We start from the raw sequence: 15,684 nt of genomic DNA, 5'->3' as shown, positions 1-15,684 counted from the left end.
GGCATAACCGTAACATCAAAAGGACTTGTGCCCATATTACAGGCATGTGCTGCTTAACAAGCAACCACATAATGACAGACCACATATATGAAGGTGGTCAAAGCACAATAAAGACGCTCTTAAGGAGGCAATTGCATCTCCCATAGCCTGTAGCAGAGTGTCTGTTTACACAACAGAGAGGCTCTTAATGCAAAGAAGAGGCAATCAGTCTCCAGTAGCCTATGCAGCCAGCTAGTGTCTGGCAGGGAGTGTCCATTTACACATCAAAGGCACTAGATTGAGTGGAATGTTTGCTTAATAAACAAATCACATAAGAGGGATAGGAAAATGTATCCCTCTTGATACTTGGAATACTTGTATTCCAAGTATCAGGAACTCAAATCAAACAGAAAACAGAGAGAGCACAAGGGAAGGGGGAGAGATTGGGAAACTCAATCCTAACTTGTGCTGGCACAGCAGGCCACATGGCCTGTGCCGTACCCAGCACTGGTTAGGAGAAGGCTGGATGTTTACTTGGCGGTAAGGGGATATTTTCCCCTTTAGCCAGTGTAAAGCTCTGCCATGCCCAAAGGGACTACTTGGATCTGCACCAGCTAAATCGCTGGTGCAAATCTGGGCAGCTCCATGCAAGGCTGTCAGGCCTGGGAATGGGGTTATGATACAGCAGAGGCCCATTTGGGAAATGGTTCCACTATTCATTCTGAGGCACACCAGGTCCAAGGGAGGTGATCATAGGCCTTGGCGCAACCCAGAAGTGGCTTCTGGGAATGCCAGAGATTGCCCTGCAGCTGGCATGCTTAGGAGTGCCAAGATAAAGAGTACTTTTTAAAACTTTTAAAAATGTTTTTAAAGCAGACTCCAGTACCCATGTATTTCTGTATGCACGACGGGTCTGGGAAATAATCTTTAATGCTTATTGAATGACTACTATGTGTTCTTCATAATATACTCCTGTGTTTTCTTGCTTGAATTATTTGCATGTGGTTTTAGTTCTTGCCTTGTGATTATGTCATTTGTAGTGTATATTGCATTTAATCCAGATTGCTTGATACCAAGGCATTTAAAAGTACATGCAATATGGGTACTGCTCTAAGCACTGTTTGATGAGCTTTGTCCTTGGCCTGGCAAATATCACTCATCTTAATCTTAAGTTCCATTCCCGAGCCATTGTTTTGAGACTGACTCTGGATGCCAGGCTCTTGAAGTGAGCCACACCTGCTATAATGATTTTCTATATATAATATATATGTGGATGTAGAGGGACAGATAGTTTTCTCTCCCCCTGACTTTCTCGCTCTTCTGTACTCAAACAATGATCTAGATGTGCTTCCTGTATCAGATCAAGAGGAATCCTCTGTTCATGAGTGACCATCTTAATGTGTTTTATAGTTTACCAATAAAAATGTAGGAAAACTGACAATTACTTCAGTGTCCCTCACGAATGTATCAGTACACAGCTTAATTACCATACAATCTTGGTGCTTTTTTTTCCTAGACACATTTTAAAGATTTTGCACACAGCTGTGTTTGATAAAGGAAATGGGATCCTTCAAGGGAAATTATATGTTATTGCAAAATCATCTAACTAAAGGAGCATCTGTGGCTTAAAGTCTCCTCTTCTGTCATATCAATTTAAAACTTAAAAGCAAGGCGGGAGGGAAAAAGTTTCATCCAGCAAGATTGTTTATTAAAAATTAAAGTAATTCTTTGGTAGTGCATCTCATCTGCATATATTATAAACCATATGTGCAGGGCTAGCTTTGGGGGGAATATTTAAAATGACTGCTCACCACTGCTGTTCCTACACATTTTCCAAAAATACCTTTCCTTCCTCATGAACCAGCAATACTGCCATCCTTTCTACAATTATGAGACATTAACTACTGTTGGTATCTCCAGCATACTAAATAAACAAAAGTCACACTTCTTGTATATATAAAAAGACATGGGGTGTGCTCTTAGATGTATATGCTAAATATTTCTTATGTATTCTGTTAATGAGTTTTTTTTTAATTTCATCATTAGGTCTACCACACCCTATTTGGGGCACATAGGTGGAGCAGTCCCATAGGGTTCAGTACAGCCCCATTTTTCCTGCCTCAGAGTATATGGGCACAAAGGGAGTGTATAGAGGTACTGCAATTTCCATATCTCCATTAAGACCCCATTCTCTGTTGTGCAGGTCACATGGGCAATGTTGCATGAAGCAATTTGAGATCTCTACAAACAAAACCCACAACCATAAAAAAACCTTTGTCATACTGACATCAAATATTCCACTAGTTTCACAGTGTACAACAGAACCTGCAAGGCATCAGAAATATACATTTAACTGGTTACACACATTGACTGTCACCAGAACAGACATATTCTAGACTACGTTAAACATAATTTAACATGACAGTAATAAATGCCCACTATAAGCCCAGAGAAAACTCACCTGTGATAAATCTGAACTGCCACTGGATGTCATTGCGACTGCATGAATGCAGTTTTCAAAAAGCCCCAAACTAATTGATAACAATGTCTACTAAAAAAATTTTTTTAATCATCTGAAATGTGAATAGATAAAAGGGTTAATGCTGGACTGAAACAGGCACACATTGTATTCCAGGGGTATGCAGAGTTTGCTGCTTGCAGATTTTTGTAGTACAGCACACTCTCCAGACCTTCAAGCAGCACGTCACAGTTGTCAGAACAAGTTATCAGTTTTCAGATAGAGTTTGATAAACATAATAGAGTACATAAATATCTATTGGATGAGTTGCCTGGGTGAGTTTCAGTTAGAGTTGCTTGAGGATGTGTATAAGATCCTTTGAGAGCTTTAGGCAACAATGTGTGTTCTTAGCCTGTGCCACGTGGGGGGGGGGGAGAGGGAATGACAACTGGACTGCAATTCAGGGAAAGGATTTTCCTAGACCCTCTGCAGGAGGGTGAAGATATATCTGAACGGAACGTAGCTCAGTGGTAAAGCACAGACATGCCTTGAAGACAGAAGGTTCCAGGTAAATGTATGGCATCCCCTAGATTCTGGTCCAGAACCCTAGAACCACTACCATTCTGTGTAGGTCAGTGGTTCTCACACATTTAGCACTGGGACCCACTTTTTAGAATGAGAATCTGTCATGACCCACCAGAAGTGATGTCATGATCGGAAGTGACATCATCAAGTAGGAAAATTTTTAACACTCTAGGCTGCAATCCTACCCACACTTACCCAGGAGTAAGTCACATTTACTATCATTGTTAATATACATAGTAGCTTATTACAAGTACAGACCTATAACATTTCCCCAAATGCAGTCACATACCATGGTAGCATCCAGTCTACTATATTAAAAATAAAATATTGAAATGAATGGGGACCCAGCTGAAATTGGCTTGCTACCCACCTAGTGGGTCCCAACCCACAGTTTGAGAAACACTGGTGTAGATAATACTGAATTAAATGGATCAATTGTTTGACTTCTTATAAGGCAGTATAATCTATTCAGAATGGTGTGTATGACAACACACGCAATGAAGCTCAATCCATTTTAAAAAAAATGATGCTGTTAATGAAAGACAGGAAGGTGTAGTGTTTGGCAGTTTGAACTGGAAGATCCATTTTCAAACCCCTTCAGCCATGAAACTTGGGCCAGTCTTCCTCTGTCAGCCCCGCCTACCTTACAGGGTTATTGAGAGGACAAAAGGGGGGAGGAAGTACATACAACATTCTGAGTTTCTTGGTGAAAGGGCAGTACCAACAGGCGACAAAAACGAACAAACAAACAAAGGGAGGCTTGGTTGACCTGAAAGGCGATATACTTCCTGATTTATGTCTCGGTTTCTTGCATATCTTTCACCTAAGAGTTCCAAAGCAGGTAACAAGCGAGAACAATACAATAAAATAGTCAATGGAAACCACAATTCAGCTAATTAGGCAGGAAAATTAGAGAGACCCAGCTGTTGCAGCACTGCATATGTCCTGCAAAGGGCTGGTGGAACCAAAATGTTTTAAAGGCTTTCTTAAAAATTGGGAGACTGATGAAACCACCAGCAGTGGCATAGCTAAGGGATCTGGCACCTATGGGCACAAAAATGTTAACACCTCCCCCAGGGCCAGATGCTCAGAACAACCTCCGCGGATGTCTGGGAGATGGCCTGAGGCATGGAGAGGTCTCCCTGGACCTCAGAAGGACAGCCAGGGGCCTTAGAAAAGCACTTCTGGTTTCGGAAACAGGAAGCGCTTTTCTAAGGCCTTGGGGAGGCTTTCTGAGACTTGAGGAGGCTGAGCACAGCCTCCTCTGGCCTCAGAAGTCCTCTGAAAGGCACCTCCTGACAACCTCGCAGGTGTGGTACTCAGGGCAATTGACCCCCACGGCTCCCCCTTAGTTGCACCACTGACCATCAGCCTTCTGCAGCAGGGCATTTTGAAGTAAGGAAGCCATTGCAGAGAAGGCCCTGTTTAATTTCAGTCAACAATGACATGCAATGCAGAGGTTCTCCTGACAGTCTCAATAAATGAGTAGACTCAGAAGTAGACAGTCAAACAACTGTTCCACCATAAGTACTATCCAAAGGCATTCCTCTTTAAATGTGTGGAATGCCTTAAGAAAATGGGAAGTTCAGATCTTTCTAGTGACTGCTAGAATTGCTAACCATGGCACAAAAAGCAAGGCAAAGAGAATTCACTTGGCCCTCATGATGGAGGAATATTACATGAGCAAGTCAGCACTTCAAGAAAATCCAGTAGACGAAGAAGTCCTTTCAAGCAATTCCTACCTTGTTCTCCATGAATTGCATTCTTGCTACCCTTTCCCACCATAATTTTCACTCTCAATTTTGAGTCTTTAATACCTTAATTCCCAGCACAATTCTAGACGTATTCTAAACAAGTCCTCTGTTCAACTGGGCTTACTCTCAAGTATCTATATCTATATACAGAACTGCAGGCCCAGAGAAGTGGGTAACTTCAGCTCCAGGGATTTGACTCGATACAAATCATAAGCTTTCGCATTGAAGCCAAGCTGAAAAGTTTAGTTCCACATAATTACCACTTGCTTTCCTTTAAATCACTGCACAGCTGATTGGCATTTGCTTTTTGTGTGATGTACTTTTTATAGAATTGCTAAATACGAAAAGGTCTTTAAAACTGGGAGTTTCTGCCTCACCGCTTTATGAACCAGATTGCTTCTAGCACTTTCCAGACAGTAGTAAAAGAAAACATGTGGAGACCCACAAGACTGCAAAGGTAAGCTGATGCACCCCTGCCTCCCCATTCTCTTGGTAGAAAGCATTTGTCACTGCAAGCAAAAGCTCTATCCCAGGTTGAAGACTGAATGGGCCTTCAGGAACACATCAGCATAGAGATGGGGCTTGCCAGTGCTTTCTTGCTCCCTGCCATAATAACAACAACAACTCGGTATTTATATACCGCCTTTCTGGTCATCGGATTACTCCTCTGACTTTATTCAAGGCGGATTACAGAGGCAGGCGTTTCTAAATCCCTCAAGGGGATTTTTACAATCATAAAGGTTCTCTCTTTCAAGAACCAACAGCATTTCAGAATGGATCTTCCTGGTTTGGTCTCACTTCTGGCCTCCAGTTCTCCAGCTTGTCAGTTGCTTCAAGGTCTCGCCATTCTCAGCCATTCAGGGAGCTGCCGGTGTCCTCGAACTGGCGACCTTCTGATGTTATCTTCGGGCTAACGGAGGCTCTACCCTCCATGAGGACAGCATCCATGATTTGCAATACCTGGACATCCTTATACTTCCATTCACCCTTCATCATTATACTTCACTATCCTTATATTCAGCATTCACCCTTCATCCTTATACTTCCATCCCACTTTCCTCCATAGGGTACTCAGTGGTTTGAAATATTACCACTTAGATGAACCTAAACCAGCTTCTTGGTATTTGCCCCATCTTCCCAGCCTTTCTTTGCAAATACTGAATTTTGACTACACTGGCAAATGACTTTGGATCCCTTTCCCCAGCCCAGTTGTCTCAACAGATCCTTCAAAAGAGCCAGACATTAATTTCAGGTATGCATAACTTATCTGAATGCCATTTCAATAGCTCCTTGCGGTATAGAAGAACACTACCCTAGACACTTCCAATTGATCCATCCCAATATACAAACTGCGAAACCACTATTCACCCAAAACGTTAGTCTTCAAAAGAAGTGAAACTACACACTGCAACAATGCTCTCAATTAGATGGTTCATAGCATTTTAAATGGGGAACATTGTAGTGTATTGTAGATACAATATGGCGGAGGACTCCAACATGCTCAATGAACTGTGTAATACAGTTAGCTGATCATATATGCACACATGCCTAATTCTACAGTCATCCCATTGTTTTTTAAACACCACATTGCGAGTACCTATGTAAGCAAAGATGCATGTGACAAGCTAAATATATGCATGTAAATGCTGTTTCAAGTTTTGCATTACAAGACTGAACTAACTGAAAGACTTTCTATTCCCAGGATATTAGTTAGAATTGGGGGAGATGTCAACTTTTTTTGTTCATTGTCTAAGCAGCCCTGTGCAGGTACTGAAGCCATCTTACACCATTCAGAGGTTGATTCAAGTCTGCATAAAAACCTCTTAATCGTCATCATCTGATTTTACAAACTGCAGAACCTACACCGGGTCCTTATGGTTCCCTCCCTTTAGCTTACTATCTAGTCTGGTGAAGAATCTAAATTTGTTTTATATCTTGTAACTTTTTGTTTGGTCCTATTCTTGAACTGTGGATTTTTCTTCTACTGGACCAACACAGCCATCTATAATTATAGATATGATCGAGTTTCCTATTATCTATATTAAGCTGAGATGGTATGAAGAGACTCCATGAACATGAAGTCAATGCTGACCTACAAATGAAAACTTCTTAAGTTGCATTTAAGAGCAAAAATGAACTCAGCAAAATTTAGTCTGAAGGAAATGAAATAGTCACATCCTTTCAAGAACCACAATAAAGTCAACAGCATACAGATTTGTGAAAAAATAATGTCACATTCAACCTTTTTTTATTGTAGCAGCTTGTAGGCCCTAAAAACCCTTAACAAAAAAACTGGTTCTAAGAAACTATATATACCTACTTGGCATAGTTAAAAAGTCGACTGTCCCACAGTACATGTGTTCCTCTGGGACCAGAATGGAAGAAAGCAGAATCTGTGCCATCAAACTTGTTCAGGCCATCTTCAGAGTTCTTTGACGCATGGCTGTGTACAACATCCAACAGGACAGTAATTCCCATTGAATGGGCAACATCAATTAGTTCTTTCAAGTCATCTGGAGGTCCATAGCGGCTGATATGTAGGAACATTTAAAAGCAATTCATTCACATGATCACATTATGAAGGCTTTCTTAAACTAGTTAAATAACTAAATTTTATTTAGTTTTTTTTTTCTTCAGTAGTTGCAACAAGAATGAATACTTGACAAAACCCCATTGACCTCCTGTAGCTTTCTGATCCCTGCCCCCTCAGCATAGAATGCAGCCTGCACTCTGTTGGCATGGATGCATTTATAACATAACGAGGGCAGGATTGGGCAAACTAGTTCAGCATTCTTTCCCTGATAAAGATATTCCCCAGCATTCTTTCCCCCATAAAGATCTGCATGTTGAAGTTGTGCCATGTTGTACACCTGTAACTTCCTGGATCAGAAACGGTGGGTCTATAAATCCAAATGTGCTTCTGAAAGCAGATGCTTGCAATGGAATGCTTACATACTGAATAGCTTTCAGTGGAAAAGTCAAATGCACTTTTGCATGCCCATCTAGTTTATCCAACAGTCCTCTAAACTGCAAGGGCAAAGCACTCTTTACAGCTTGAGTGATCCTATGGGTGGAGAAACAGGCCATAGAAAACACATACCAGAGTGTGTCTTCTCCAAGGTTAATTTTCCTAAAGTTCGTAAACTGCAAGGGGACCTCCACCATTACAAAAGGATACTAGGAGTAAGGTGGTGGGTGAAACTGGCCACTGAGAAGCATGCATGCAACATGATGCCCTGCTCTTACTGACTCCCAATTCTAGCAGGTGAGGGTTCACACACAAGCATGGCTTTGCCGCGAATATATGCTAGCAGCAGGAGTAGCATACACACATACACTTCTTTAAGAAGGAAGAGTCGGGAGGAAGGCTTCCCCCCCCCCACTCAGAACAAATGTCAGATGGCCACTTCCATCTGCAGTAGTCCTATCTCTTCCCTTATTTTGGCAGAACACCCATTTTCATGAACAGAAAGTAGATAAAGTTCTCTAGATGACTGGCACTTGGCTTCATTCAGACAGAAGGAGCTATGCTAGCTTGCCAACTACTTATTTATAGCAACCCAAATCTGGAATTCCCAAATGCAATATGCGATCACAAATTAATTGTATGCCTACAGACTCTCTAGCATAGCATCTTTTCACTGCATTCTGTCTTTTGTCGCCAAGGAAAGATTGCTAGGGTATATTTCACAATTGAAATTTCAAAACCTCTAAAGCTAAATAAAAGTATCACAACAAAACCTTTGCTCAAAAACTTATTGCACAACTCACACCAGATGGGTTATAGTCTCAGCCTCTCCCCCCCCCCCGCACGAAACCATAACCTTTACATACCATACAATTCAAGATTAGCCCAGAAATTTCCAATTACAAAAATTCAATGCCCATGCTATCATTTCATTACAGGAGCATCATGGGAGATGCTATCTATGAGTTTATCCCAAAGCACTGTTTGTAGGCATCTAAATGCCTACAATCAGCTGAATTCTTAGCATGACACTGATTATAACACATTTATGTAATGCAATAAACTCTAAGCACCAGTGAGCTCTATGACCCGTGAGCTCAACTAAGAATGCTTAGAGTCAATCCAAACATTTGCAGTGGAAATTGACATAGCCTTTTCAGGACTATGTCCTCTCAGAACATACATGAGGGATATTTTTACCTGATGCATGCATTGGATAGTTAAACATGAAAGAATTACCTGCATCTGCAAACTAGAATACAAATGAGAAGGCATATCCAGACATATACAGATATGCAATATCCCTCTTTGATCATTTGAACTTATTTTGTTGATTTAGCTCTTAAAACATTTCAGATAGCTTTCTCCTCAAAAACACTCAAGGGTAGATTGGGGGGAGGAAAAATTCAGAAACAAATATGGAAGGGTGCTGGCATACCTTGATGCCGCAAAAAAGCTTGTGATCTGATAACCAAAACTGGCATAGTAAGCATGTTCCATAATAGCCATCAACTGAATACAGTTATATCCTGTTTTAAAAAGAAGAGAAGGAAAAGGAAAAAATAAGTTGCATCATGTTTGTTTTTAAAGCACTCTGAAATACTAGTTATTCGTTTTCATGCTAAAAGGCATGTTACACTGAGCAAAAGAGGCAATTTAGTCTGTAAAAATATAAATAAACAGGCAATTTAGACTATAGGCTTACAATTCTATACACAGTATCTTGGGGGTAACCACCACCAAATACAATGGGACTTGTAAACATGTATAGCAGGGTTTCCCAAAGTGTGGGTTGTGACCCCACAGGTGGGTCATAAGCCCATGTGCGGTGGTGGGCCCTCCTGCCTGCACTTGCTGCTGTTTGGCTCCAAATTGGAGCCATTTTGGAAGGGGAAGGAGAGATGATGTGATGGCCTCATTGGGAAGCCTGGGAGGCCTTTTTTGGGTTGCCATGTGCTGGCAACTCACTCTGTTGGCCTCCGCAGGCCTCAGAATGACCTGCAGATGCTTCCAGAAGGCAACTTCTGAAGTAGCTTCCAGAAGCTCCTGTGGGCCCATGGAAGCCAACAGAGCAGACTGCAATCCTAGGACCTCCCCTAGCATCACCAGGAGCATCATGTCAGAAGAGGTGGGTCATGGTGTGGTAAAGATTGGGAACTGCTGATGCTTAATGATTATGCTGTAAGTGACCTACTATAAAACTAAGTATCTGAGAGAGACATACTTTCTTTTCCAAACCAGGAAGGTCGATTCCTAAAGTTATCCTCTCACACCACAGAAATGTTGGCCTTATAGGAAGCAATTTATACTATGCAAATATAATCTTAACTTGACTTTAGAATATTAACTACGCCAATCTGCATGTTCTGAACTTCATCTGCACTTCTGATATTTACAGTGTTAATCATAAATGGGGAGGTGGAGAGAAGAGTTACTGACTCCACACATACAACAACCTTGCACTTTCCTTAATGTTTCAAATGTATTCCATTTCTATCTAATCGTTAACATATTTTTCTCCAAATTCATTTCCCACAAGGAATCTCTCTAAAAGAACACACATTAAAGCAATGGAATTTTGCTTTGAAGCTAACTGAAGGAGACGAGGACCAAAAGAAAAGAAAACCTTTCTCTTTGTCCCTTATCCAACCCAAAATGTTTCTCTGTGATATTAAATGAAGGAAATCTGAAGGGAAAAGAGCAGTTTAATGATGAAACCACAGCACTTAAAACAATTCTTCTACTAAGCTGACTTTCATGCCAGCAAATAAATGCCCCTTTTCAGCCACCAAGGAAGGATTATAGGCAAAGGATAACCTTCAGATCTGTTTGAAAGTCTGTGGAGGCCATGGTTTCACTTGACTCAGAGTTTTAATAAGATCTTTGGCATGTCATTTAACCTGCTCCTGAGTGAACTCTAAAACTGTTTTTTTAAGTTAACTGCAACATCACCATTTCATTTCTGTCCTCAAATCAAACAAGGTTATTGTGAAGAGACAGCTGGCATCTGATTAGTAAATTGGACAGCAACTTACATGATAGGGAAGAAGTCAAAGTGAACCAAATTCTAAGTAAACATGCTTAGCAATGCCCTGTACAAAACAGTTATAGCACTTATATAAGCCACATGCTGCTTTGGGACAAGACTTGCCAGCTTCATTCAGGAAGACTGATAGAGCCCACCCCACACACTTGAGAGAGAAGGCTTGTAATGCACTCTTAAACTCATGTTGCTGGTAGTAGCAAGTACCACGTCAGAAAGGTGGGAGCATGATGCATATGTTAGACATAACCCCACAATACAAGGAAAGTCAACATCATCAAGGAGAGTTTGGGCAATTTAGGGCCCAAGCTTATCCTCTCCGCCAGAGTTGATGCAGAGGTGCCAAAATGGTGACTGCTGTACCCTATGGTGGGAAGCAGTCCAGGAGGTCTCCTATAGGTAAGAGAACAATTGTTCCCTTACTTAGAGGTAAACCTCTGTGGTGTAGGTGGATCTGCTCAGACCTAAGACAGCTGTTTTGCTGGCATAGGTTGGTGTTGACCCACACCGAAGAATCAGGCCTGGAAAGAAGGTTATGATAGCAGCGGTGCTGGCGCTGCTGATTCCAAACCCCCTCCCGGGACTCTCCCACCCCCCATTCCTCGCTCTATTTTGCCCCTTCCACCTTTCCCATCATCTTACCTGCTCTGGGGAGCAGGGAAACCTCTGGTGGTAGGGGTGGGAAGGCACAGGCCTTCTTGATGGCAGTCCTAGCAGTGTGGGTGTTGTCAGAGCACCTTTTGCAACAGCAACTGATTGCTTTAGGCAGCCTGCACCATTGCAAGGGGGGAACTGACATCGGCCTGTTCCCCAAAGTAAGTACAAGATAGGGTTGTAAGCTCTGCATTCCTTTATGATAAGTTTCAGAAACACATGCTTAATAGGTAAGTATGCACAGGTTTATAGCTTATGTCTCAGTATTTTAAAAAAATGCTTTCCACTCCCTGAATGTACCCCGAAAAAGTAAGTTACCTTGCTTTCAACAGTATGGTGAGCCAGCGATGTGGGCAAACAGATACAATTTGATGATTCACTGGAACATTTATTCTTGGATGTTGCACATTGCAAATAAATAACCTAAACAACTATAAAATTGGTGATCTGCATGCATGTTTTATTGAATTGGGTTTTTTAAAATATACATATGAATAAATAAAACTATTACTACAGCACAAAATAATATTCCATACACTCAAATACATGGCTACGATGCATTAAATACCAACAGAGACAATTGACAGACTCTTGAAATGAGCTTTTCTAATAAAAGCACAGGGTTCATTAAAAATTTATCTTGGAAGAAGTCTCAGATATTACTTACCAAGATCCTTGACTTTCGGAAGTACATTGTGTGTGAAGTTTTTATATGAAGCTATTTTCCCTTCAGGGGAAGCAATTCCCACATGAGATTCATAGATCCTTAAGCTTTTAGGCTTCTTAGGAATAGAATGTCTCCGCTACAAAACACGAAAAAATGGTTTGGGAATAAAAAGTGTGAAGCTGTCAGTTATATTAGATGAGAACTGGTAAGCTGTGTTAAAATCTGAAACCACATTTAGCTGAAAAGATGAATGCCACTGTTATATGACAAATGACATCATTTATGGGAGAGCAGGAAAGAGCCTACCCAAAAGTAGGCAAGGCCATAGCTCAATGGTAGAACACCTACTCTGTGTGCAGAAGGTCCCAGCTTCAATCTCTCCACTCTCCAGACAGGACTAGGAAAGACCCATATGAAATCACAGGGAGTTGCTCCCAGTCTTTGCCAGTCCATAGCGAGCTAGGTAGACCAATGGTTGACCAGTACAAGACAGATTACCATATTCCAAAATTGAAATGCATCTGTTCTTGGGGCCAACCCAACCATGAAGCCAACTGAAAGGGTTGTTCCAGGTAACAGATTAGTGATGGGTGCCTCTCTCTGTCCACCTTCTCCTTTTACTCTCTGGATTGGAAAAAGGAAGAGGTGGACATATAGGGAGAAAAATGTGAAGGAGAGCTGAACTAGAGCACTGGAGGGTGGGAGCTAGAGGCTGGAACATCATTGGGGAAGGGGGGTAACATTCGGCATGCAGCCTCAGGTAGTGGGGTGGTCTTGGGTAGGCTCGGAATATCCTATGCTGCTTCCTATTACAAGTTTTCCTTTGGACATGACAGTCCTGAGCAGACAGCCAAAGGACGACAGGATGACATGTTCAACTTGGATTCATCAAACCCAAAGGCACTCAGAAAAAAAAAAAATTCACCAACTCAGATGTTTCATTGCCATTACTTGTTACTATTATACCAATGCTTTTCAAACTTTCTCCAGTCAGCAAATGCTCTCCATATTGATTTTTCAGTCAAGGAACTCCTCCTAAGTGTTAAAGAGTATTCTGTAGTGCAATATGAAATCTCAGTTCACTTGACCATTCCACTAAGCCCTCAGCTGTGCCCTGAAACATGCACAAAACTCTCCTGTAATGTTTACATTGCATGGGAAGAACAGTAAAAACAGTATCCTACAATATCACACTTTCCATGAAGAAAACTCTGATATGACTCTTCTGACTGCTGCCAAAAACTCTTAATTTCAAGGAACTTTTGCAATTCTCAGCATACTTCCTGGGAAATCCAAAGTTCCAAGGAATGCATTTTGAAAATCGGTACATGCTTTAAACATGCAGAGCAAAAAGCGGATCAGTTTCATTACTAATGTTTGCAGGGAACATCGCCCAATGAAAGGGTTGCAGCATCCAGAAAAAAAATTCTCATCTGTACTTTCTATCATTAAATTCAAAGGTTATTTTACTATGGGCTTATTAGAAAGAATAGTGCAGAAAAGAACATCATGAATTAGTAACCAGTCTTTTGACTGCTGCAAAAACTATAATGGCAAGAAACTGATGTAACTCTGTAATGCCTACCACTGTGAATTACGACAACAGGGAATGTTACTGAGACGGCAAAGCTCACCATGTTTGTAGGATTACAAGATAGTAGAAAGAGCACAGAAAAGTTTACAAAGAGTTGGTGAATACCACATTTTGGAAGCTTAAATGCAATACGTATAGATATTGGTAGTCAATGCCTTTTGAAAATCTTAAATTGATAAGTATACATAAGCGAATGAAGACAAATTTGTATTAAAAATTAAGATTGTAGCCTTATCCTACATTGTGAATGAAATAACCTTTGTTTCAATGGAGGGAAGAATTTTGCTGACCCTCTTTCCTGGGGCAGGCATTTGTTCCACAATCCATTCCATTTTAAAAGTCGCCCCAACCTTTACAAGTAGATTTTCAATATGCACACAGAGCTGTTGGGAATTGACTAAAGTCACCCTTGCTTTTGCATTCTGTTCCAGAACAACTTGGGAAAGAATCCATTTAAAAAATGAAATGCACTTGCCCTGGAAACCTAGATTTATTTTTTTTAGAAGAATGTAGTCATTAAAGCTCCCTTGCATTAATGTTCCTAAGAACTCTCCTGTTGCCCACGGTTTGCTACATAACTGAAGTGACCTTGTAAAAAAGTGACAGCAACTCAAAAAAGTGGGCAGCATGTTATGATTCTGCTGAAATGCTTAATGCTTCAGCTTCTAAAGGGAAAGTGAAACCACCACTCTAGTTTTTTTTCTTTAGTTTGACTTTTTAAAGAAAATCAAATTACAAATATGGTAAAACAGACCATCCTGTTTCAAGCTAGTTTCACTGGGGGAGTTATAACAAACATCCGTCGATTTTCCAACATATTCTTTCCACCAGCTTATGTATTCAGGCAAGATGCAGACACTATAATGCACTGAGTACATCTGGAAGTATGCATGTATGCTTTAAAATACTTTGCTATATATTTAAAATGAAAACAAAAATTCCCCCCTCCATTAGCTATATTCTGTACTCTACCTTATGAGAGACTTACAAATATTAAGCAGCTCTGTGAAGCAAAGAAAGTACAGTTCAAATTCTAGACCAGGGGTGTCAAACATAAGGCCTGGGGGCTGGATGTGGCCCACGGAAGCTTTTTATCCAGCCTTCAGGCTCTCAGCTGCTGAGCAGTGCTGAGGTGTTACTGCTGAAACAGCAGCCCACATGAAAATTGGGCTCTCCCATATCTTGAATATGATCTAATTGGGTAAGAGGCACTTTTTCAAGTGGGTGCTCCTTTTTTAGCAGGGGGAGAGTAACTGGCCCACCTCCCCCCCAGCACTGTCTGTTCTAGTGGCTGTCTGCTAGTATTCATTTGCATCTTTTTAGATTGTGAGCCCTTTTGGGACAGGGAGCCATTTAGTTATTTGATTTTTCTCTGTAAACCGCTTTGTGAACTTTTAGTTGAAAAGCGGTATATAAATACTGTTGTTGTTGTTGTTGTTGTTGTTATTGTTATTGTTATTATTATTAATATAACAACAACAACAACAATAATAATAATATGTATATTTTCTCTTCTGTCATTTGCAGCTAATGAGTTCCCAAGTGAGAAAAAGTGCTTATTTTTGGTCATGAACTGTTTAATGACATCTCTTCCTGCCTAATTTTGGCCCTCAGCAGGCATTTGGCCCTCTTCATGAAATGAGTTTGACACCCCTGTTCTAGACTATCCAAAAACAAGACAGAAATTCCCCCCCAAAATCTCATCATCACCCCAATCAACATGCCAAATATTTTTAGAATGGCTCACTCTGTACGGGATTGGAGGTTCCCAGTGTACCCAGTCATAATTCACATTGGTACCCTCACGAACCACATATCTGGCCCAAGGAGAAATGCGATAAAGGATCTCTCCGCTTTTGCTTCGTATCACCACCTAGAAAAGAAATATTTTTTAAAAAGGAGAAAGATATTAAATTAAAGTAAGAAGTAGTCATGACAGCAGATGCATTGGCTGTCACTGAAAACAGTGATTCCATATCGCC

General features: G+C 40.9%; 1 protein-coding gene across 2 annotated transcripts in view; it reads right to left on the bottom strand.

Moving 5' to 3' along the window:
- GBE1 (1,4-alpha-glucan branching enzyme 1) overlaps nt 1–15,684 on the bottom strand; it is a 172,544-nt gene that overhangs the window by 88,935 nt on the left and 67,925 nt on the right. For both annotated transcript variants that reach the window (XM_066620517.1, XM_066620518.1), the window contains exons 4-7: nt 15,450–15,575; nt 12,109–12,244; nt 9,183–9,273; nt 7,097–7,306 (exon numbers count right to left, since the gene is read on the bottom strand). In XM_066620517.1, coding sequence (XP_066476614.1) covers nt 7,097–7,306; nt 9,183–9,273; nt 12,109–12,244; nt 15,450–15,575 — 563 coding nt within the window. The remainder of the gene's footprint in view (nt 1–7,096; nt 7,307–9,182; nt 9,274–12,108; nt 12,245–15,449; nt 15,576–15,684) is intronic.

This window comes from Tiliqua scincoides, chromosome 3 (assembly GCF_035046505.1).
Source record: "Tiliqua scincoides isolate rTilSci1 chromosome 3, rTilSci1.hap2, whole genome shotgun sequence".
NCBI lineage: Eukaryota > Metazoa > Chordata > Lepidosauria > Squamata > Scincidae > Tiliqua > Tiliqua scincoides.
The sequence above is the reverse complement of the archived record's forward strand: the minus strand, read 5'-3'. Positions and strand labels throughout refer to the sequence as shown.